The sequence below is a fragment of the Mastomys coucha genome, unplaced genomic scaffold (genome assembly GCF_008632895.1).
Source record: "Mastomys coucha isolate ucsf_1 unplaced genomic scaffold, UCSF_Mcou_1 pScaffold9, whole genome shotgun sequence".
Lineage (NCBI taxonomy): Eukaryota > Metazoa > Chordata > Mammalia > Rodentia > Muridae > Mastomys > Mastomys coucha.
This window is the reverse complement of record NW_022196915.1, coordinates 47,320,703-47,342,737: the sequence shown is the minus strand read 5'-3', so window position 1 is coordinate 47,342,737 and position 22,035 is coordinate 47,320,703. Positions and strand designations below refer to the sequence as shown.

The window sequence follows — 22,035 nt, the reverse complement described above, 5'->3', positions numbered from 1 at the left end:
CGGATATACACTATACCCCTAGGTAGAATGTATACCAAGATACAACAAAACAGAGCTCACTTATTGCTTGCTAGGAACTGGATTTGGTTTTTGGGTTTGAGGTAGAGAATTTTTAAAAAACAAACTGGAGAACAGTTTCCATCTGAAAGAGTTAACTGGATCATGACAGGGTGCTGCTGAGGTCAAAGGTGAGTGTGCAGGAACTGTTCATTATTGTTAAGATGTAAGGACAAGACACTCCTACAGACAATCTCAGTAAGTACAAAGGTCTGAACATCTGCTAACACACCTGGCATCCAGATGGTTCATCAAATCGTCCCTGTCTTCATCTCGTGACCCAGGAAACTGTCCATAAATGCTATCCTAAAACTAATAATAATTACTGTTTAAACTTCACATGAACTGCCACAATTTGTTTTTTGTTTGCTTGTTTGTTTGGTTGGTTGGTTGGTTTTTGGTTTTTTTGAGACAGGGTTTCTCTGTATAGGCCTGGCTGTCCTAGAACTCACCAGGCTGGCCTCAAACTCAGAAATCCACCTGCCTCTGCCTCCCAAGTGCTAGGATTAAAGGCATGCACCACCACTGCCCAGCTACAATTTGTTTTTAAAAAACAAAAAATGAGTAATAATGCATATTGTTAGGTTTGAGCCCTAGCTTGGCTGTATAATCCTGCTAGGCTTTGGTCTCCTTGATAAAAATGGGAAATGACCATATTTCATGTTTCACACGCGCCTCATACAGATAGTGTGAGAATTTCATGAGTCAATTCTGGCCAAGTTCTTTGAACTGAGATGAAAGGTGTTCGGAAGCATAATTATTGTAATAAATGTGTAGCACTGGCAAGAACTTAAAGTTGTGTGTATATATGGGATAATGTCTGGAAAGCATTAGCATGAGGCACACATACCTGAAGTTGCATTTCTGCGGCTGCACAAACCTTCTTAGATTCACAGAGACGAGACACCATAGCTTTCGGCAGTGGCTTCATAAAACAAAACAATATGCACATCAGTAAACTGCTTAATAAGCCACTGCAGCAAGCGTACTTCAGGGTCAGGAAACTTAAAAATAACATCACATGGGAAAAAATGAATGGCAGATCTCATTATAGTGTAAAAATAACCTTTGACTATTTTAGTTGACAAGATAACATGACTGAAGGCATTCCATTTAATTTTAAGAAGGACTGTCAAATAAGGGTTTGCACAAGAAAAAACAGGATTAGAGGGAGTGACTATATTGGCACTGATCTTTCAAATCTATTTAAACCCCAAAGGGAATACTTGTGTTCCTTTGTTTCCAGCAAGTGTGTTCAAGTGCTCTCTTAAATTTCAAGTGCACATAATAACTGACAAAGAGCCTAAAAGATTACAATGTCGAGATAAACGCTACTCCACAGTGCCAGACAGGGTTAAACTGGACTGACACTCCCAAAAAATCAGCGTGATGATAAACTTCAGGTTCTTACTTTTCCAACCTGGAAGAGTTACCGAGCTTGAGCTTGGTATGATGTCCGTGCTATTTAAGGCTTTCTCTATGAAACTAACTAGATCTAATCCTATGATACTTATTTATACTTTTGGAAAAAGATTGAATAATGTAGTTGAAGTGAGTAAGTTCTTCTTTACTGAAGAAAGCTTAAATTCCTTCTACAGAGAAACACAGAGGCAGGCGAGTGGGAGTTTAGCTATTGGAGTGGCTGCTGCTCTCTCCATCCCCAGAGCAGAGTCTACCACAGGACTCTGAAAGGCTTTGCTGATGGAACAATCCTTTCCTGTGACCCGGGTAAGGAGAACAGGCAGAGGAAAGAAGCACTGACTCAATTCCTAGTGAAGAAAGAGATAGTTTTGGGAACTCACAAAGACAGAGATGAAGAACGACAGGTGATGCAGAACTCGAGGGCCCCTCACGCCCTTATGTGCTTGAACATCCGGCCTCCATCTGGTGGCACTGTACAGGAGGGTCATGAGGCTTTTAGGAGGAGCCTCAGTGGATCACCAGGGAAAGCAAGGCTTCAGTCTTCTATCCCAGCGCCCCCCTGCTGTCCATTGTTCTCTGCTTCCTGAGCACAGATGCAATGCAACCAACCAGCTTCCTGCTCCTGCTGCCACGTCTTCCCTGCCCTGATGTTATTTCGCTTCTCTTGCCTGCTGAAGCCGTCAACACTGTCCCCTGTGCTGTGTCATGGAGGGCTGGTCTCCATCCTCAGACTCAGACATGACAAGTTTCTGGGGCTCAGGAAGAGCTTGAATGTTAGCTGCTTCTTCCTGCAGTGATGCTGGCAGCAACCTGCCAAGCTTTCTACATGGTTGGAGGGTGGGACACGCCCAACAGGCCAGTGTTTCAAAAGTAAAGCATTCCTGACAGGAAAGCAGCAATGCCTGAGAATGGATCAGGAGTCCGAATTATTAAAGATGCATGAAGACGCCTGCAATGCCTCAGTGTGTATGACAAGACAGTGTGCATTAGTACCGCAAGCCAGACTCCGTGGCTTTAGCTAAAGTATAGTTCACTGGACAAGTATCTACAGACAGCCTGCCCTTCCTCTGACTGGTACAGTCATTGGTCAAGAAGAAAACAGAAATCTCAGATCTCTGGGAACTTAAACTCTAGCCCATCTTGGTATTTAAAAAAATACTATTGAAAAACCAGACAGACAGTTTTTATTCTATCAGTTCTCCTAGGCTCAAGGATCAAGCACAGGGCTTAACCTCATTTTCCTGTAAAATGTAGGCATCTGACCTTTAAGCATTCAATTGTTCGAGCCTCATGATACTGACACACAAACGCCGTCCCTTTGCGCTCATTTATGAACATCTGTACCTTAGTTCTATTACATTAGATGTCAATTACTTTAAATACTTCAAAGAAAATGATAAAATGCAAGTTAAAAAGGAAGTATGCTAAAGATACCAGCCAACCCCTTATTCATTGCATAAACCCCTAAGTTAAGTTACTTGCTGTGGTGAGCTCGGAGTCGGAGCAGGGGGTAGACAACTTTCTCTCTTCTCAGCTGAAGCTGTCTGAATTTAGGTTTCCAAGTTAATTTAAATATTGTTTACTTTTAGAAGAATCCTGCTTAATTGACATGCTTACTGTTTTCTTTTGCTTCAAAAAAGTCTCTGAGGCTAGGTGTTTTATAAAGAAAGCAAATTTATTAGGATCACACTTTTGGAAACTAGCAGTCTAATACTAGGTGGCCCTAATAATGAGAATCTCCTGGCAGATGGTGACAGATGGTGGGAACATGTACAGAAGAGATCACATGGAGAGACAGGCAGAAGAGATCACATGGAGAGATGAACAGAAGAGATCACACAGAGAGACAAGCAGAAGAGATCACATGGAGAGATGAGCAGAAGAGACCACATGGAAAGACAGGCAGAAGAGATCACATGGAGAGACAGGCAGAAGAGACCACATGGAGAGACAGGCAGAAGAGATCACACAGAGAGACAAGCAGAAGAGATCACATGGAGAGATGAGCAGAAGAGATCACATGGAGAGACAGGGCAAAGGCCTGCTCTCTTATAACAACCTAGCCAACTACCATCTGCAGGAATTAATCAGGGTCCCTTAGGAACCACAGTCATTTCTTTTAGGGTGGTAATATGAAGGTTCCACAACCCCAACACTGCTACACTAGGGACCAAACTTCCAGCAAACAAACATTTGGGACATGAAGAGCCAGAATACCCATCCTCAAGACTGGCTCCTCAAGATCTCCTTATCCTCAGTACCTCAAGTGGTGCCTGACCACTAAGGCCACCAACTATTCTGTAGGTCTGATTAGCTACAATATGCCCTAACATTTCCTGCTTAGCAATATTTTATCCACCAAACTCCCCAACCTGGTGATCTGCCACAGACAAGCCCACGTCCTCCTGTACTTGGAGATGAAGTGGGCAGAATCTCTCCCATGCTGTAAAACTCCACTGCGGCTGGCCCCTCTGAAGAAATGTTGGCTTGTTGGGTCTTTTTATAGGACTATACTTTTTTTCTTTAAAGTATAAGATAAACATCACCTCCGCCTCCAAGAATCATAATCCTGCTAACTGCATCAGATGGAGGTGAAGCTGTGGAGTGGGTGGCAGCTGTGCCATTTTAAATATGACCCACCATTAAAGCATCCTACTATCCAGTGACAAAGCCGTCCCCATGCAAGGTTTTGTTTTTGTTTTTCATTAAAGTCCCAACAAGTTCTCCCCAACAGTGTTAGTAGTGGTGATATAAAACACAGTGATTATAATTATGTATTCAAGTACACAATTAGCATATAATTAATGGTTGGCAAGGTGGGCATACGGGAAAATGTCAGAAGGAAAATGAGATAAGTCCAGAACTGAAGGTAGGTAGGCACACAAAAATGTATTTCTCCCAGTCCCTACAGTTTTCACAGTAGATGTATCTCTAAGCAATCCAGCAGGCTAGAAGGCGGGAAACTCACAAGAGCCCCACGAGAAGACCAGACCCCTTCCTGGAGACCCCAGCAAGGCCTGAAGGCTGGAGCTCCTCACCAAGTCAGGCAAGCAGGTCTGATAGCAAAACCTGACCTGGCCTGAGTAGGAGCTGTGAAGCAGTTTATCTTCTTAAAATACTCATCATGCTTTGTGAACACACAGAAACAGAAGTGGGTTTAAAGTGTATTTGGCCAGAGCTCTTTACGTTTGTTTTAAAACTAAAAATCTACACTATTTAAAGCATTTTAATTTCTAACTACCTGGAAAATTCTGATCTTCAAAACACGTAATTCTAACATTCCAGGTCAACAACTATAAATTGCTACTTGGCACATATTTTATCTGAAATAAAGAGTACATTTACCACTTTTTTGAAAAACTAAAAGAAAAGACAAAAATAGTAAAAAGTTAAATCCTAGGGACCAGGAAGACACCTACAGAGACAAAAGCACCTGCTGCCAAATCTGAAAACCTGAGCTTGACCCCAGACTACAGGGGAAAGAGACCTACTCCTGCAGGCTGCCCCTGACCCTGTACAAGCAAGCATGTATACAAGCATATGTCAAATCTTAAAACCATGAAGAAAGTTTCAATTTGAAATGTTCTAGGAACAGCATGTTGTATTGTATGTTGCCTGAAAAAGTAGGTTAGATGGTGGATAATGGTCCTGGGAGGAGCTAGGAGCGTAGAGTGTGAGCATGACTAAAATGTACTACATCCACATAGAAAATTCTCAAAACCTTAATAAAATATTTTTAAATAGGTTAGGTATCAGGTAGCAAGCTACCTCTGAACCTGTAAGCCAGCCCCAATTACATGTTTTCCTTTATAAGAGTTGCCATGGTCATGGTGTCTCTTCACAACAATAAAACCCTAATTAAGACAGTTTTTGAGCTTCTTTCCTTCAATCCTATCCACATTTTAAAAATACAAGTGCTTCAAAGCACTGACTTGGGAATAAACAAATCAATTAGATGTACACTTCTACCAAGAAAGAAGATACTCTTAAGGACAAAATGGCACATGTACAAGGTGTGAGTGGCCCGTTAACCTGCCCACTACTGTATTCTGGTGTAAACTTACTTTCTTCAGAGCCCCTTCAGCCCCTTCCACACACTTTGGAACTAGTCCCTACCGAAGCAGCACTGACCCCCTTGTGGGAGACTCTAAGGTCCTCTCTGCAACAGCACTGTTAGAGATCATTTCTGACTGATGCCCGCTGAGGGAGCTCAGCATGCACCCTGCCCTTTGTCATACCACAGGTATCCAGAGCTTCGTCCACAGAGCCAAGTCCACACCATGCCTGCCAGCCCCCAGGTTACTGTCTCATGCTGCAAACTACAGAGTAACACCGCCAGGCCTGCCCTGCCCTCCCCAGAACTTGTTTACATAGGAAAGAGGCATTTTTCCATTTTGTGATTGTCAGGTAACATTTAGTATCAATATTCTTCTGCAGGGGGTGTTTCACTTAGACACAACAGTCAATCTAGCAGAGCCTTTACTGTTAGCAGAGCAGTTTACAGTTTCAAACAGGATTTTTTTCCCCATATGTCACTCCTAACATATATGTGTGTAAATTTATTTCAAAACAATATTTATTGGGTAACTTTATCCTTCAGAGTTTAGGAAAAGCCTGCGAGTCCTCTCTCTAGAACTCCCCAGGCCTGATACTGTCCGCATCCCCAGTAGGTTGCCCTTGTGTTGGGTGACTGGCTATCGTTCCTAAGGAGAAGAGAGTAAAGGCTAAGCAAGGACAGACAGATGGGGAGACTCCAAGGTCTGCCCTCACCTGCACTTTATCACACTGTCTGAGGCAGCCACCCAAGCAGTAGAGAGACAATTAATGCCCGTGATCTTCCCCAGGCAGGAGAAAAGCATTGGGAAGTGCACAGGAGAAGGCCAGCACCCCACCACAAGCAATGCCTCTTGCACTGCACTAGTGAGATCTCAAATTTAAAGATCAGCTTTGAAATAAACAAAACAAACAAAAAACAAAAACAGAAACAAACAAACAAAAAAGAAAAACCCTGAGGCTTGGCTTTCAATGATTCAATGATGAGAAACACTGACGCTGACTATAAACTTAGGAGCTATGTGTCATGAACTGGTGAACTGACTACCCAGCCCAAATGCCCATGGTTTTGCTAGACATTCAACGGGAAGTCCTGTTCTAATATTTAATTAACTTATCCATCCTATAACCCAACATGTGCCTGATGGCTTCAACTTAAATTTCTGCTTTCTCAATCTTTGAGGCCCCGTCAGCTGCCCTGGGTGACAGTGTCCTCACAGCCTCCAGTAAGCCAGGGCACCCTCTCGGTACCCAATGCCGAGCTTTGCTAGCTGCCTCTAACTCCCAGTACTCATTTACTCCTGATTTCCCCTCGTCAAGGTCAGACATAATTACAGCCCAAAAGGGGAAAAACTGTAGAACTTACCTATTCCCTCTCATGATATGAATGTACTCTGGTTTACTGGGCAGCACTAAAGGCTTTAGTCTAAATATGAACCATAAAGATGATAATTATCCAACTTTATGAAGCCCGAAGAAAGGAAAGACAAGCAGCAGCATGATAGCATCTGAGGAAAGGTCCTGCTCCACACTCCCCTGCCTAGAAATGGTGAATAATAACAACACAGGGCCATATTGTCATATGGAACAGGAACCTAAAGTGGAATTTTTCTGAAGTATAACCCACTCTCTCCAGGCTTTACAATGAGCATACATTACTAAATTTGACTAACACAATATATGAAGGTTTGGATGCATTATTTCTAAACGTTTGGTATTTTTTTTAATGAGCACGGCAACGTTGATGAATGGTGCTTTTATGCATCAATAATATACTACCCAAATACAGACAGCAAGGGTACACAGGACCCAGGGCATGCAGCCCGCCCACCCTCCCATGCAAGACTTACACCTCAATTTTTGCTAGCAAAGAAGTTAGCTGTCTATTAAAGATCTAAACAATAGAATTAAAAGGCAAAGTCAACAGAGGTGGACAAAATCCCAGGCACAATGCTTATAAAACACACAGATGGACTATTGCCAAAGTGAACCCCAACAGACTGAAGAATCCACACCAGAGAGTCCCACTAGATCAGCCAGGCCTGGCGGTGCATACCCGTGTGCTCACACCTAGGAGGCTGGCTGGACTTAAAATGTTGACTTCCAGGAGACTGTAATTCAAACAAACAAAAGAAAACAAAGCAAAAATTCTGCTACATCTCTAAAAGGTCCTGGGCCAAAAGCAAAATCATAAAGAAAATTAACAATGTCATAGTTATTTTATACTAAAACTATAAAAACTAGCTAAGGCATCATGAAATTCTAAGCAGATGGCATTCAAATCTAAATGTGTAGATTACATACGTTTAAACAATTAGATAAATGTCACCTTAAGAAATCAGGAAAGCCTTTAATCCTAGCACTTGGGAGACAGAGGCAGAGGTAGATCTCAATGAGTTCAAGGCCATCCTGGTGTACATAGTGAGTTCAAAGGCCAATGAGGGGTATGTAATGAAAGGATGAAGAGGAGGAGGAAGAAGGAGAGGAAGAGGAGGAGGAAGAGGAAGAAATAATAATAATAGCCGGGGAAGTGGTAGCACATGCCTTTAATCCCAGCACTTGGGAGGCAGAGGCAGGTGGATTTCTGAGTTCGAGGCCAGCCCAGTCTACAGAGTGAGTTCCAGGACAGCCAGGACTACACGGTTTTTTTGAAACCCTGTCTCAAAAAAACCAAAATAAATAAATAAATAAATAAATAAATAAATAATAATAATAATAATAATAATAATAATAATAATAATAATAATCAGGTAGGTGGATGGAACAAGAAAGAAAGAAATGAATAATAACAAAGCAAAAAGCATCAGTGAACTGAAACCAAACAGAAGACTTGGTATTTGCTCTTTGAAAATTCTAATAAAACAGATTAGTAAAGGAAAAAATGAGAGAAACAATACTGAGTAGAAAGGAATATAATTACAGATGAAGCTGAAAGTGAAAGATAAAAGAATACTATAAATAACTATGCCAATAAACTTAATAACTTGGGTTAAATTTCTTGAAAATTACAACTTAGCAGAGCTTATTAAGAAGAAAGTCCAGTCAAGGAGTCCAACAACTACAAAAACAAAACAAAACAAAACAAAAAAAAACACTCGCTAAAAATCTCCCTACAGAGAAAGTAAATCATAAATGGTTTTAGAGATGAACTTTGACAAAGCTCTATGAAATAAACAAAAACAAAAACCACTATAGAGAACAGAAAAAGAATGAACGCACACCACCTCACCAGCTCATTTTATAAAATGGCCTCTACTCAATACCAGTGAAATCAAAGTCATTAGCCAATCTCTCTCACAAACCCAAGCTTCCTCTGCTCACAAAGTACCACCAAGAAGTCAGCTCTGTGTTAAAAAAACAACACAAATCCAAGGTCAAAGTTGTTTAACCCTAGAATTTAAAGGTGTCTCACTGCTAGTTCTTAACACTTATACTCATTATCCAGTTCCTCAAGAGACATGGTGAAAGAATCTGGTAGAACATGGCAATCATTAATGATTAAAAGATAATAATAATAAACAGAATTCCGTAAGCTAAAAATTGGAAGGAATTTGCTTTCCCTGGCATCTCTACCAAACCCATAATAAGCATCTCCCTTCATGATAAAAAACGGTAGAAACATTTCTTTAAAAACCAGGCTGAACAAAAACAAGCAAACAAAAGCATCAATCAAGATCAAGGCAAGTCTACTCGGAGCAGCTTCTACTCGGAGGGTGGGATGAGACAAGAAAAAGAACAAACAAAAGCTTTGTGGCCTGCAAAGAGAACGAAGCACTCTCAGTAGAAATAACGATGCAGACGCTGGTCCATGTCTACAGGCAGATTCCTGGAACCAACGACTTGCCCAAGGTCGCTGAGGGTATTTACAGCAGTATGAAAGGTGAAGCCTTTAGAAATAAGTCTGGCAAACGTGGATCAAGGCCTTAGAAAGAAAACATTACAACTTTATTCCAAGACTTTTAAGAAACCTGCTAAGTCGTGAGCTATGCCCTAGTTATGACTCTGAAGACTCAATCCTGACATTGGTATATGGCATAGATACACCATATATACAGATATGCTGCTGAACACAGAGAAATACACAATTCTTATACTTTAAAAAAATAAGTAATTGATTCTACAATGCCTAGGAAAGCACCCAAGAATAGACAAAATTTTTGAGAAGCAAATTGAAGAGGACTGGCCCACTGGTCCTCTTATTATAAAGCTACAGTAGCAGAGACCATGTAGAACAGTTACCACAACTTACAGGTAAGATAGAACACAATGTACTGACTGTCCCTTAGATGACAGGACACTGGAGGAGGGGGAACCACCATGCTCCAAGTAAGACTGTTTGAGTACTAATGCTAATATAAGCTACAAACTAAAAAAATGAGATAAAGGAGGTTACTATAGGACATGAGCTGAGTGTACAGAAGCTATCTGGTCTACCTAGGAATTTGGCTACTTCAATTCAGTTAGAGTTAAAACTCTATTAAAAATCTATTCTGAAAAAGTGAGGTAGAGACAGCACCTTAGAACAAAGGAAACCCTAGCCTTAACCACTATTCTACTCTTGGGCTCATTGTAAAATGTTTACCTAGAGCCTGATGTGAAAAGATTACAATCCCAGACCTGGGACAGAGTGCTCTGCCTCTTAGGGAAGAACTCTGAGCACACCTCATTTTCCAGGGAGGTATTCTGGGTTTTCCAGGACTTTCCAGGCTCTTGGAGGCTTTTCCTTCTAGCCAAACTGGCCTGTCTTGTCTTGGCCTCAGGAACTGACGGCAAGAGCCTTGGGACAATGCCTGACTTTTACTGTGACTGAGATATGGAGACTGGCATGAAGCATAAACTCAGTAGGAACTCTAGCTGAGGGTTTCACCTCCTTAGGATGTCCTCAACAAGTATTAGTATGTTTTAAGAAAATAGATAGGGCTACTGAGAGCTGGCTAAGCATTCCCTTCCTACATCCTTTTCCAAGACCTCATATATTCACTACCCTCTTCAGACACTCTCTGTACCCTAAGGCAGCTTGATCTGGACTTTCCCTGCTATCCTGGGTATGCGGCATCTGGCTCTACTCCATAGGCCTCATATGGGAAGCAATTGCCAAAGTCCTATCACTGCCAAACACCAGCATGAAACTATGGATGGTCGCAGGACTTTTTTGTAGGGTTATGTGTGGCCAGACAATTGACTATGCCTACAAAATCCCCCAAACAACTCTTCCCAATAGTTAATTTAACTTTGCCATTTTAAAAACTGAAACAGACTATAATGCAGACTCACTTTGATTCAAGACTACCTTGAAACACATCGACTATTCTAGAGTTGACGAAAATAGAATCAACCCCCCCCCCAAAGACAACAAAATCACATTCAACATCTGGGGATAGTCAGAGAGGGAAATAGAGATGGGGTTCAGCCCTAATTTGGTTAATGTTCTCTCTTAATTTGATTAATCCTTTCACTAAGCATCTTCAAGTTTTATTCTTCTGCCCTGACCCAGTGCTAGGCAAAAGTCTAGGGCCTAGAGATGCAAACAACAATGTAAGACAAGGTACACTATGATGGGGAAATGTTCCCAGAAGGCTAGAGTGCATTTTCCAATGAGCATGGGACAGCTGGGTGAGAATGTTGCTCAGTGGCAGAACACATGGCTAGCATGTGCAAGGCTGTGGGCTAGATCTGTAGCACCACAGGACAATGAAAAACAAAAGTACATTTGGGTAACTAAATGCAAGCATACTATTAGCTATACTCACAGAGAACTAATGAGCTATAACTTTCATATCAATTTGGCAATGTTCAGCCTTCACACATTTGGATAATAAAGTTGCTAAGAAAACAACTCAAGCTAGAGAACAAATGTCCACGCGTGAAGAAGCTCTTTGCAGTGACACAAGCCGGAATGCCTGGCCTGGTACACAGTGGGGCAAAGTAGAGACAGTTTCCTTATGGGATAAAGATGGGACAGAAGAAGAGATTATTTGGCATCAGATACAAGGCAGCTATTTTTATGCATATGGCCATGGATGGGAAATATGATTTGACAGCTTGCTTGAGAGGTAGTGTCTAAGAAAATAAAAGAAATAAACACAAAAAGTTCAACGGTGTTCAGTAGGCTGTAAGTAGAGCCAATCATGGCAAGCCAATGCACAATACAGTGCCATAGGTAGGAACCCCTTACCCAAAAAGCCTATAACCAGAACTAGTCCAGATTTTGAGTTTTTCCAGGTCTGGGGATATGTGCACATACACAGCTAACACAGCATAGGAAGATGACCCAACTCTTAATGGGAAGTCACTCTTTCACAGACCTGCTATGTTACACATATACCTGCAGGTCACTTGATGTGGCATTTTGTTTTGTGTATTACATTTTAACTATGACATGTCACATGAGGTCAGGTCTGTGATTTTTCTACTTGTGGCACCATGTCAGTGTTTCAAATTTTGAATTTTAAATTTCGGGATTAGGGATGATCAGCCTGCATTAGTTGTTCCTACCTGACCGGTCTGATAATGCTTGGCAAACTGGCCGACTACTCGGTAGTCATTTGAAAAGAACTCCATCAGAATAGATGGGACTTCAGCAAAGTCAGTAGGGCACCTGGTCCCTAAAGAAAAGAGGGGAAAATAGATGTGAGTTTAATCAACATGTTTGTCCTTCATAGTATGTGTGTTTTAAAGCTTGTTTGTACTTCTGATGAACTGTGATAAGCTTTAATTCACTGAGCCAATATTTTACTCTATAAAATTATTGTACATATTTGCAGAAAAGTTTATTATAATCCTACATATATTTTTCTTTATATTAAAAGTAAAACAAAATATTTGCACAGCTGCTGAAGCACCTTACAAAGCAACGGCTCACACCCTCTCCACATAGCTTGTCTTCTGCTATGCTGGCTTGACATGAAATATAAATTAAAATCCTCTGACAACCAATAAGGCATTTGTATTTAATTCATTGAATTCCGCTCCCAAATGCTTTTAGCCTTCATTTGTTTTCAAAGGACTTTATTTAAGCTGCATACTGCTCTTTGTAACAAAGTCAATCTTTGGTAAGAAAAATCAATATTTTAAATTCAAAGTTCCTTAAGGCAACAAATCTCTAAGAACCTCCTGGTGATGCTCTTTTGCTCCAGTCAAACCACCCACACTCTTTTCAAACATCATTTTCCTGCTCAAGTCTGCGTATTCAGAGTTAGTTAATGAGCAATGGATGTTAACACCTTATCAGGAAGGGATCAAATGCTAACCACTAATGGTAGTGAACTGAGGACTTCAGATGAAGTAGAGCTAGGTGTGGTGGTGCACACCTGTGATCCCAGTACCTTGGAGGTGGAGACAGGATGATCGGGTGTTCAAGACCAGTTTGAGTTACACAGTGAGTTCAAGTCCAGCCTGAGTAACACTGCAGAGGAATTTTAATCCAGCAACATGGCTGCTCTAGCAAGGGCTCACAGCCAAAGACATTTTAGGTCTGTGTGATCCAGCTGTAATGACACACCTTTATCCCTCTGGCAGGAATATAATCACACCCTTAGTACATGCCTTTAATCCCAAACAATGATGGTAAAGTTAGTTTGTAGAAGGAAGCAGCCATGTTTGAAAATGACATCTAATTGAGGGGCAAAGTAATGAATCAGAGAAAAGTTTGACTGAATAAGTCAGAGATAGGATACATCCAACTCTCATAAGAACAGCACAGGGAAGAGAGAGACTTAACAGAGCAGCACACAGACACACACACACACACACACACACACACACACACAGATAGACAGACAGAGTTTTATCAGTACAGTTTTACAAAAACAGGTTGGAAGTGAAAACAGAATGAGCCAGAGAATAAGGAGTTAAAAGATTAGAACATTTTGCCAGAGAGAGTTACTTTGAAGTCAAGCAGAGCAATTCAGTGAAAGGCCAAGAGAAGCCAGATTGAATCAGTCAGCTTGGACAGGCGTTTGGACCAGAACAGCTGAGTTGAACCAGCCAGCTAGTGTTCAGAAAGAGCTAGAAACAGTGAGTTTACTCATCAGTAAGCCTCTGAGGCAACAATTACATCTGGCAAATAAAGGTTACTTTTACATTATACAGTGAATTCAAAGCCAGCCTGAGTTATAAGAGTAAGTTTAAAGCCAGTGTGGGCTACTAGAGATTTTGTCTCAAAAAATTTAAAAAAAACAAAACAAAACAAAAAAAACACCTTAGAGACAAGAAAGGTAAGAATAAAATCCTGAATGTAATCAGGCATCATTAAAAATTCATAAAGTATAGTAACAATATTGTACAGAAGTAGTACATATAAAAATACTTTATTATTCTTTTTAAAAATGATTAATTTTTTTAATGGAATACATGGAGTTTATTTTAAATAAAAAAAGAAACATTTTACTTGGCAATTGTGCCAGGGACTAAGGAGACACATACATACTCTCTTCACACACACGTGTAAGTTCTCTGTGCTGTCATAAAATATAAATGGGCACAAATTCAAGAATGACAGCTATGATTTCCTCCCTTTAAGAGAGAACAGCATGGAAAGGACCTAGTGTGCAGCAGTGACAAGATGAGGTCATCTGAGAGGAAAGACCTTAGACAGCAATGGCCATACACTAGAAATGACCACAGATTCCTAAAGCAAGCCTTCCTTACCAGTGACATGTTGGTACCTAGTCCGTCCGAGCATTGAGTGCATGGCATGTCCCATTTCATGAAAGAGATTTTCCATCATCCCAGGAGTTAATAAGGTAGGGAAATCCCTGGAAGCTTGAGGAAGATTCAGCATGAGAACAACCACTGGGAGCTGATAGCTGCCATCTTCCTTTAATCTACCCCCTCGGATGGTGAAGTGGCAATCCTTTGAAGAGGGAAACATACAGAGACAAAGCTGTTAGACATTCTAAAGACCAAGTCTACATATAAAACTCTATAGAAATAGTGAGTTCAGACATCTAACATATTCTATTTTTATCCTCTATATCTACTTCCTTTTTTTTCTAAAATTTTAATTTTTAAGCCACTAAAATGTATTGATGAATTTTATTCAGCTACTCTAAAAACATGCATTGACCTGATGTGTACAGGGCTGGGGACAAAGGTACTGAAGAGCTGAAACCCACACTCCAAGATTAACAGTGAATGGGAAAAGATACTAATGGCCCTAGTGTTAGGCGACCAGCAGAAAGTCTTCCAGTCTGCCATCCTTGTTCCTGAGTAGCCAAGGCCTGAATTATATAAGCAGAGTCTGGAGCAGAAAGACGGTCACTCCTTCACAAGTGACAGAGACATGAGGCAGATGAAACTAAGCCTTGAAGATGTCAAGTGCTGTACCCAAGCTGGATGTGTTGCCTGTCAGATCCAAACCCAGATGAGTGTCAGAGTCCAGGGCTGAGCATCCTTAAATTGCCACCCACTAAGGAAAGAGTGAGATGTTGATTCCTGTTAGCCAAATCATCAAGCAAAGCAATTTGCCTCCACAAGCCTGATCTGCAGAATGTAGAATGCTGCCTGTCAAATCCCAAACTGAGAAAGAATATCTCCTGTGTTCACTTCTGTTCACTTTGGAAACTGGATCACTATTAAATGCCAGGCACCATTTTCTTTCCTGTTATAATTGTTAATTAACCTAAAGTCATGGCACTTCCCTTGAGTTGCATGGAAATGCTAAAGGTGACCTGTGTGCAAATGTAGTGTGCAGCAAGGGGAAGAAGCCAGTCTGTGTGCTTTCCATGCCATGAGCTAACTGGTAGCACAACGGTGTCTATGGACCCAGTAACTGTGGTAGAAAGGGTTTCTTTGGTGCACCTCCAGATCATAGGCTATCACTGAGAGAAGTCAGGACAGCAATTCAAGCAGGAACTGAAGCAAAAAACTATGGAGTAACAATGCTTGCTAGCTTACTCTCTCATGCTTTACAATACATTCCAGGACCACCTGGCTAGGGACAGTACCAACCACAGTGGGCTAAGACCAACTATATCAATTAACAATCAAGACAATCCCTCATAGACATGTCCACAGATGAACCAGGTAAAGAAGACAATTACTCAATTGAGATTCTTCTAGGCTGAATCAAGTTGATGGTTAGCACTAAGTAGAACAATTGTCTATCATGGAAAGGGGTTGAGAGCTGGGGCTCTAGACAGAATGTTTAGGGTCAAGGCCTAAGAACCTCTGCCTATGTCCTGAGCAAGTGCAAAACCTCACTGGCCTCACTGTATTAGAGGCTAACTCAAAAGGCTGGGGTAAACATTAAAAAGTGTGAAGATATAAAGCACTTATGTACTGGTTTTCAAAAATGAGAGCTTATAAAATGTTACCAGTCATTACTATTAGTTTAGTTAATATCACATTCTAAATCCAAGTAGTTAATATTGATCCCTGCAGTTTCTCTTGGGATCTTTATTACTTTCAAATTCTCTATTTTCACATTTACATATTTAGAAAATTTTAGGTGCCTTCAAATATTATGGAGCTGTAAAAATGACATGAAAAGTTCACATTCATACTGATAAACTGCTGGCCAGTTTTAGACAAGCCAGCTTGTAAAGGATGGCTTACCTGCTGTGGCTTGTTTGCTCGCTGGAAAAAATCACAGTAAATGTACCCCAGCAACCCTTCGGATTCATGAACAACAGCCTAGAATACAAGTTCAAATTTAAAGACCAGTGACCCGTGACCCCATCAAAAACTCAAACCAACCAACCAAACCAAACCAAAACAAAAATCCTAAAGACCATGTATAATAAATATCCACAGCCATAGCTCTAGTCATTTTAATTACTTTTTTTTTCCTAATACTTTTTTATCCTAAGTTTCTCAATATATTCACTGATTTGCTCCACTTCTGGAGCCTAGGACTTTAGAGTTCTGTGTTCAGGAGGAGACATTCCCCTTGGACCCTGTGTTATATCTGCGTGTCCTCTATATTAACTACGCCAACCACAGCTCTTCAGAGAAGGCTCCTCTCAAAACGACCCAAAAGACTTGGGAAGAAAGGCTGACTTGACAATTTTAGTGGCAAATTATTTTCCTTCCCTGTCTTATGCAACCGATACATGCCCTTGAATCCAGAATGACAAAACACAGCTTTGTTCCCTACATGGTTGTTCGGCTCCATCTTGCCTTGTTTTTCTGAACTTGGTGATTATGATTTGCTGTTCTCAATTTTCAAGCAAGTATATTTATTCCCTCCCTTCTTCCCCATTTCCCTCCCTCATCAAGCACCTACAGAGCACCTCCTGGGTGCCAATTCTTTTTTTCTCAAGGCACCAAAGAGATGGCAGTGAACACCAAGGGCCTGGTGCTATCCCAGAAGGCGGAGGCTGCCACCTGCATCTGTCATTGGCTTTTTTTTTTTTTTTAAACTACATCTTGATTTTTCCCTAACCTGTACCATTTAGGAAATTAGTAACATGAAAGGATATTTTGTGAACAGCAACAGAGATAAGAGTGTTCTCCTAGTGTGACCTGCTTCGTGCCTATCCCGTGCTCAAAGCATGGCCAAAGGGCAGCAAAGCAGCTGGCATGACTGGGCACACAGTGAAGCAAGCCCAGCAAGCATGCACAGAAGAGATAAATGGCATTGCCCCGTGAAACCTTGGGGATAAATTAATATAGGGCCAAGGAAGCCACAACTTTCTGAGGAAAAATTTAAAATATTCACACCCCCAAGTAAAAGTGGGTCTTAAAAGGAGAAAGGCAGAACTCCAGGCTTGAAGCTGTCATCAAGCCAAATGAATCAGACATCAGACACAGGAGAAAATGAATGTCTGATGCAAAGACCACTGCAAACACATGAAAAAGCCTGAAAAATAAGTAAGCAATTCCCGTGGGTACTACGAAGGGACAGGTCATTGCTATTATATAAGCAACCACAGACTTTCTAACAACTATAATTCATGACCATTTGAAGTATGTAAGCGGAAATCAGCATTTTATCAGATTTCCTCACAACGCTTGCTTTGGAGAACTAACTCAGTTGTCCCACAATCAGGTCCTTTGTGCAAGGTCCTAAATCAGAAGTAGTGCTTGAACTTTTTATGAAGGAGAAATGAGCTGGGGCACCCTGTCAGAATACAATTAGCATGAAGGAGAAGCTGCTGGGGACACACTGGCAGGGCCACACAGCCACAGGGCCACATGGCCATGCAGCCACACTCAGCCACGGGTCACGAGGCCACGGGGCCATGGGGCCACGCCCTAGGTGCTACTGCCACAGCAGGGAGAGGCTTACCAGCTTCCGGACATCAGTAGACCACACCTCTCCTTTGAAGGGCTGCTCTGCATATAAGGTGATGCCCAACAATTTGTTAAATAAGACATTCAGGCCTTCCATGCAAGCTCCAAGGGATAAAAACGGGCAGTATAAACTGGGCTCAATATTATACCTAAGAGAAGGAAGAAGAGGCCAACAGTGTTACCTCCATTTACGAAAGAGGTAAATTCAGTTAACTGTTCATCTATACTTAGGACCAGAGTGACAAAAAAGGATTCACAGAAGCAAGGTACGGTTGGCAATCTGTAGTCTCTGGTTCTACACCCAGCAACTCAATCAACGGCAGCAGAAAACATGTGGGTAGGTGAGAGGAGAGATGTGTCTACTGTATGGACCGATTTTTATTTTTTTTTTCATTTTTCGAGACAGGGTTTCTCTGCATAGCCCTGGCTGTCCTAGAACTCACTCTGTAGACCAGGCCAGCCTCAAACTCAGAAATCCACATTCTTCTGCCTCCCAAATGCTGAGATTAAAGGCATGTGCCACCACGGCCCGGCTGGACTGATTTTTTAAATTTATGAGCCCAATGGTTGCATGGCTTGGATCCTGGAACCATGACTGGGTGTCAGTGAGGGAATGAAGAAAGGACAGACACACGGACACAGGAAAGCTGGGGTTGGGTGCTATGAGCTCCTGGTGGTGAGGCCACAGCACTTTGAAAGTCCAGTGTGTTTACTACATACAGGTGAACAGGGGGCGGGGTTATTGCATACAGGACAAGGAGTTAGGGTTATGACATCAGACAAACAAGGAGGCAAGATTAGTGTACAGAGTCGAACAAGGAGATAGGTTTAGTTAATCTCGGTAGGAGTAGTAAGTGTAGGGGAGCAGTGTTCAGGACATAAACAGCCTAGGGGAGAAAGTTATGGTGGGATTTTCTGTACACACTGCTGCCATCCCTTTGAGCATCACCTGGGGAAGCTCTCACGGGGCTGAGGCTCCGGTCTGTGACACAGTTATGCCAAACAGTGCACAATCACTCAGAATTCCACTATTTCCTACATCTAAGGACTAGTTTTTGTTATTATTGTCTTTCTTTTCTCCTTATCCCATAAACAACAGAGGATAATGACCAGTGAATTGGGTATTGTAAGAGACAGGGGGTTGGAGAGATGGCTCAGCGGTTAAGAGCACTGACTGCTCTTCCAGAGGTCCTGAGTTCAATTCTCAGCAACCACATGGTGGCTCACAACCATCTGCAATGGGATCCTATGATCTCTTCTGATGTCTGAAGACAGCTACAGTGTACTCATATACTTACAATAAATAAATAAATCTTTAAAAAAATTCTTAAAAAAAAAAAGAGAGACAGGAAGTGGGGAAGGAATGAGAACCAGCCTGTGTAGGGTCCACAGAACTGTGCTAGGAGAAGGTGAGTTTGTCCTGGAGGCTGGAGAAGAGAGAAGGTTGTGACTATGGAGGCACAGAAATGGGCAATTTAAAGGCACAACCTAAGAGCAGCCTTGAGCTCTTAGGCCTTCAGGACAGGGGGTGGTGCTGCAGCAGTGGGGGAAGGTCCCTGCAGAGGACACTACCAGGTGTCACCATCTGATCAAGGGCAGATCCCAGGACTTTCAGAGGAAGGGGTGGAAGGAGATGGCACAGATAGAGCCACCACCACTGTGTGCCTCGAAAGAATACATGGCGAAAAGTACAGAAGGGAAGCTCCAGGGTTCTGTCAAACACTCAAGGGACCCAGAAGCCACCACTCCCTCTAACAGCAAGAGCAATGGGAACAAACAGGACAGCAGTAGGACCCAGTAGCATCCAGGTCACACAGCACACCACTTCCCCCAGAACTGGAAGGACAGGCAGACTGCCACAACTCCCTCATCGTGTATGGTACTCCACACTTGCATGAGTTTACATCCAGGATCTCTACAATCCCCAAATTTAAGGTAGAGAAAAATCTCTCCTGCCAGTGGTTAGTAGAAGAAAAGGAACCATTCCGAAATATTGCCAGAACATTCTGTTCTTACTATGGCCTGCCCTCAAAAGAAACTACTTAACCAAAACCTAATCAAAAGTCCAGGGAGTTGAGGGCTGGATCTAATGTAGAAATACCCAAACCAAGCATCATTTGGCCTCCAGACCCACCCCAGTAAGGAGGGAGGGACTGAGAACACTGTGGAGGTCACCCCAAGGGCACGAGCCATCAAGCTCAGCTGCTCTTACTCAATGCCCTCACCAGGGCCCAATCTAGGGCAGGAACTCGCTGAGATGGGGCTGAATATTGTCTTTCTCTCTATTGACTAAATGCTGCACATGGTTTGTGTAGTACAGAGACAGAGTGCTATGACCCATTTGCAGCATGAGGTGTTCATGGAGTTCATCAGAGTGCAGAGAAGCAGGAGGCCCCCCTGCTGGGGGCCTGGTACCTGCTTGTCACAGATCTGAGAGCAGAAGAGTTACAGGCAGTCCACCAAGTGACGGAGTCCCCATCAGAAAAGGGGCAGTCTGAAGCCGTAAGTTATTCATCAGATAGGGCATTTTGTCCTAAATGAGTAAGATGAGGCAATCTGGGGAGAAGACAAGTCCTGGGCTCCAGACGGAGAGGACAGGAATCACACTGGGCAACTTTAAAGACCAGCATCATGCCAGCCGCCTCTGCCTTCTCTCTATGCTATTGCCCCTTTCTGCAGAACAAACTGTTTAAAAACTGCTTCATTTTTATTAGTGTTTTAATTTTGTTACTGTATTTCCAACAGTGGTGAGAAGAGACAAAGCAGTCCTAGAACATGTCTCCAGATTCAGCAGAGATGCAGGCATGAACAGACAGGGTGGTGAAACAATTAGGAGTAACACCTTAAGATCTCTGAAAGGCCGGTCTGTCTGGGCTGGGGTCCAGAGCAGACCTTGGGCTCAAGCTCCGCAGTCAGTCCCACAACACACAGAGGAATCTCTACTCCCTGGCACTCTGACACACCCAGGATCAGAGTTGAGCAGGAACCAACATCTGTCCCAACACTGGGAGTAACTGGGTCCAGCGGGACCAGGCACAAAGGAACTCCACCAGCCCAGTGACTCAGGTTCCTTCCAGTCTGTCTGGATTAGTGTTCTGAGCAGACCTTGGGCACAAGCTCTGCAGCCAGTCCCACAACTCACAGAGAAAGGCACACTCCCAGGTGATCTAACAAGCCCAGGATCCCAGGATCCCAGAATCACAGGATCATAGAGTCAGCTTGATTCTAAGGAGTTCTGACACAACCAGGATCACAGGAAGGACAGGCTCCAGTCAGATTTAGCAAGGGCAGGTAGCACTAGAGTTAACCAGATGCCGGGGGCGGGGGGGTGGCAAGCATAAGAAAATAAACAACACATACCAAGGTCACTTGCCATCATCAGAACCCAATTCTCCCGCCATAACAAGTCCTAGACACACCATTACACCGGAAATGCAATATTCAGATCTAAAATCACTTATCATGATGATGATACAGGACCTTAAGAAAGACATAAATAGCACCCTCAAAGAAATACAGGCAAATACACAGAATACACAGGCAAAGAGCTAGAAGCTCTTAAAGATGGAACACAAAAATCCCTTAAAGAACTATAGGAAAACACAATCATATAGGTGAAGGAAATGAGCAAAACCATCCAGAACCTAAAAATGGAAATAGAAACAATAAAGAAATCAGAAAGAGAGACAACCCTGGAGATACAAAACCTAGGAAAGAAATCAGGAGTCATAGATGCAAGCATCACTAACAGAATGCAACAGATAGAAGAGAGAATCTCAGGGGCAGAAGACACCTTAGAAAACATTGACACAACAGTCAAAGAAAATGCAAAAAGCAAAAAGGTCCTAACCCAAAACATCCAGGAAATCCAGGATGCACTGAGAAGACCAAACCTAAGGATAATAGGTATAGAAGAGAGTGAAGACTCCCAATGTAATGGGCCAGTAAATATCTTCAACAAAATTATAGAAGAAAACTTCCCTAGCCTAAAGAAACAGATGCCCATGAACATACAAGCCTACCGAACTCCAAATAGACTGGACCAGAAAAGAAATTCCTCTCGTCACATAATCAAAACACCAAATGCACTAAACAAAGAAAGAATTTTAAAAGCAGAAAGGGAAAAAAGGCAAGTAACATATAAAGGCAGGCCTATCAGAATTAGGGAAGATCTCTCACCAGAAACTATGAAAGCTACAAGATCCTGGGCAGATATCATACAGACCCTACAAGAACACAAATGCCAGCCCAGGGTACTATACCCAG

General features: G+C 42.2%; 1 protein-coding gene across 2 annotated transcripts in view; it reads right to left on the bottom strand.

The window, feature by feature from the left end:
* The window catches only part of Mipep (mitochondrial intermediate peptidase), a 109,131-nt gene that overhangs the window by 51,005 nt on the left and 36,091 nt on the right, over positions 1–22,035 (bottom strand). Inside the window, exons 11-16 of one of the 2 annotated variants that reach the window (XR_004116156.1) lie at positions 17,765–17,918; positions 16,090–16,167; positions 14,182–14,386; positions 12,028–12,137; positions 908–982; positions 290–369 (exon numbers count right to left, since the gene is read on the bottom strand). Coding sequence is in view for 1 of the 2 variants with exons in the window: in XM_031361632.1 (XP_031217492.1) it covers positions 908–982; positions 12,028–12,137; positions 14,182–14,386; positions 16,090–16,167; positions 17,765–17,918 (622 nt within the window). In the remaining variant the exon portion in view is untranslated. The remainder of the gene's footprint in view (positions 1–289; positions 370–907; positions 983–12,027; positions 12,138–14,181; positions 14,387–16,089; positions 16,168–17,764; positions 17,919–22,035) is intronic. The other variant, XM_031361632.1, reaches the window with a different exon arrangement.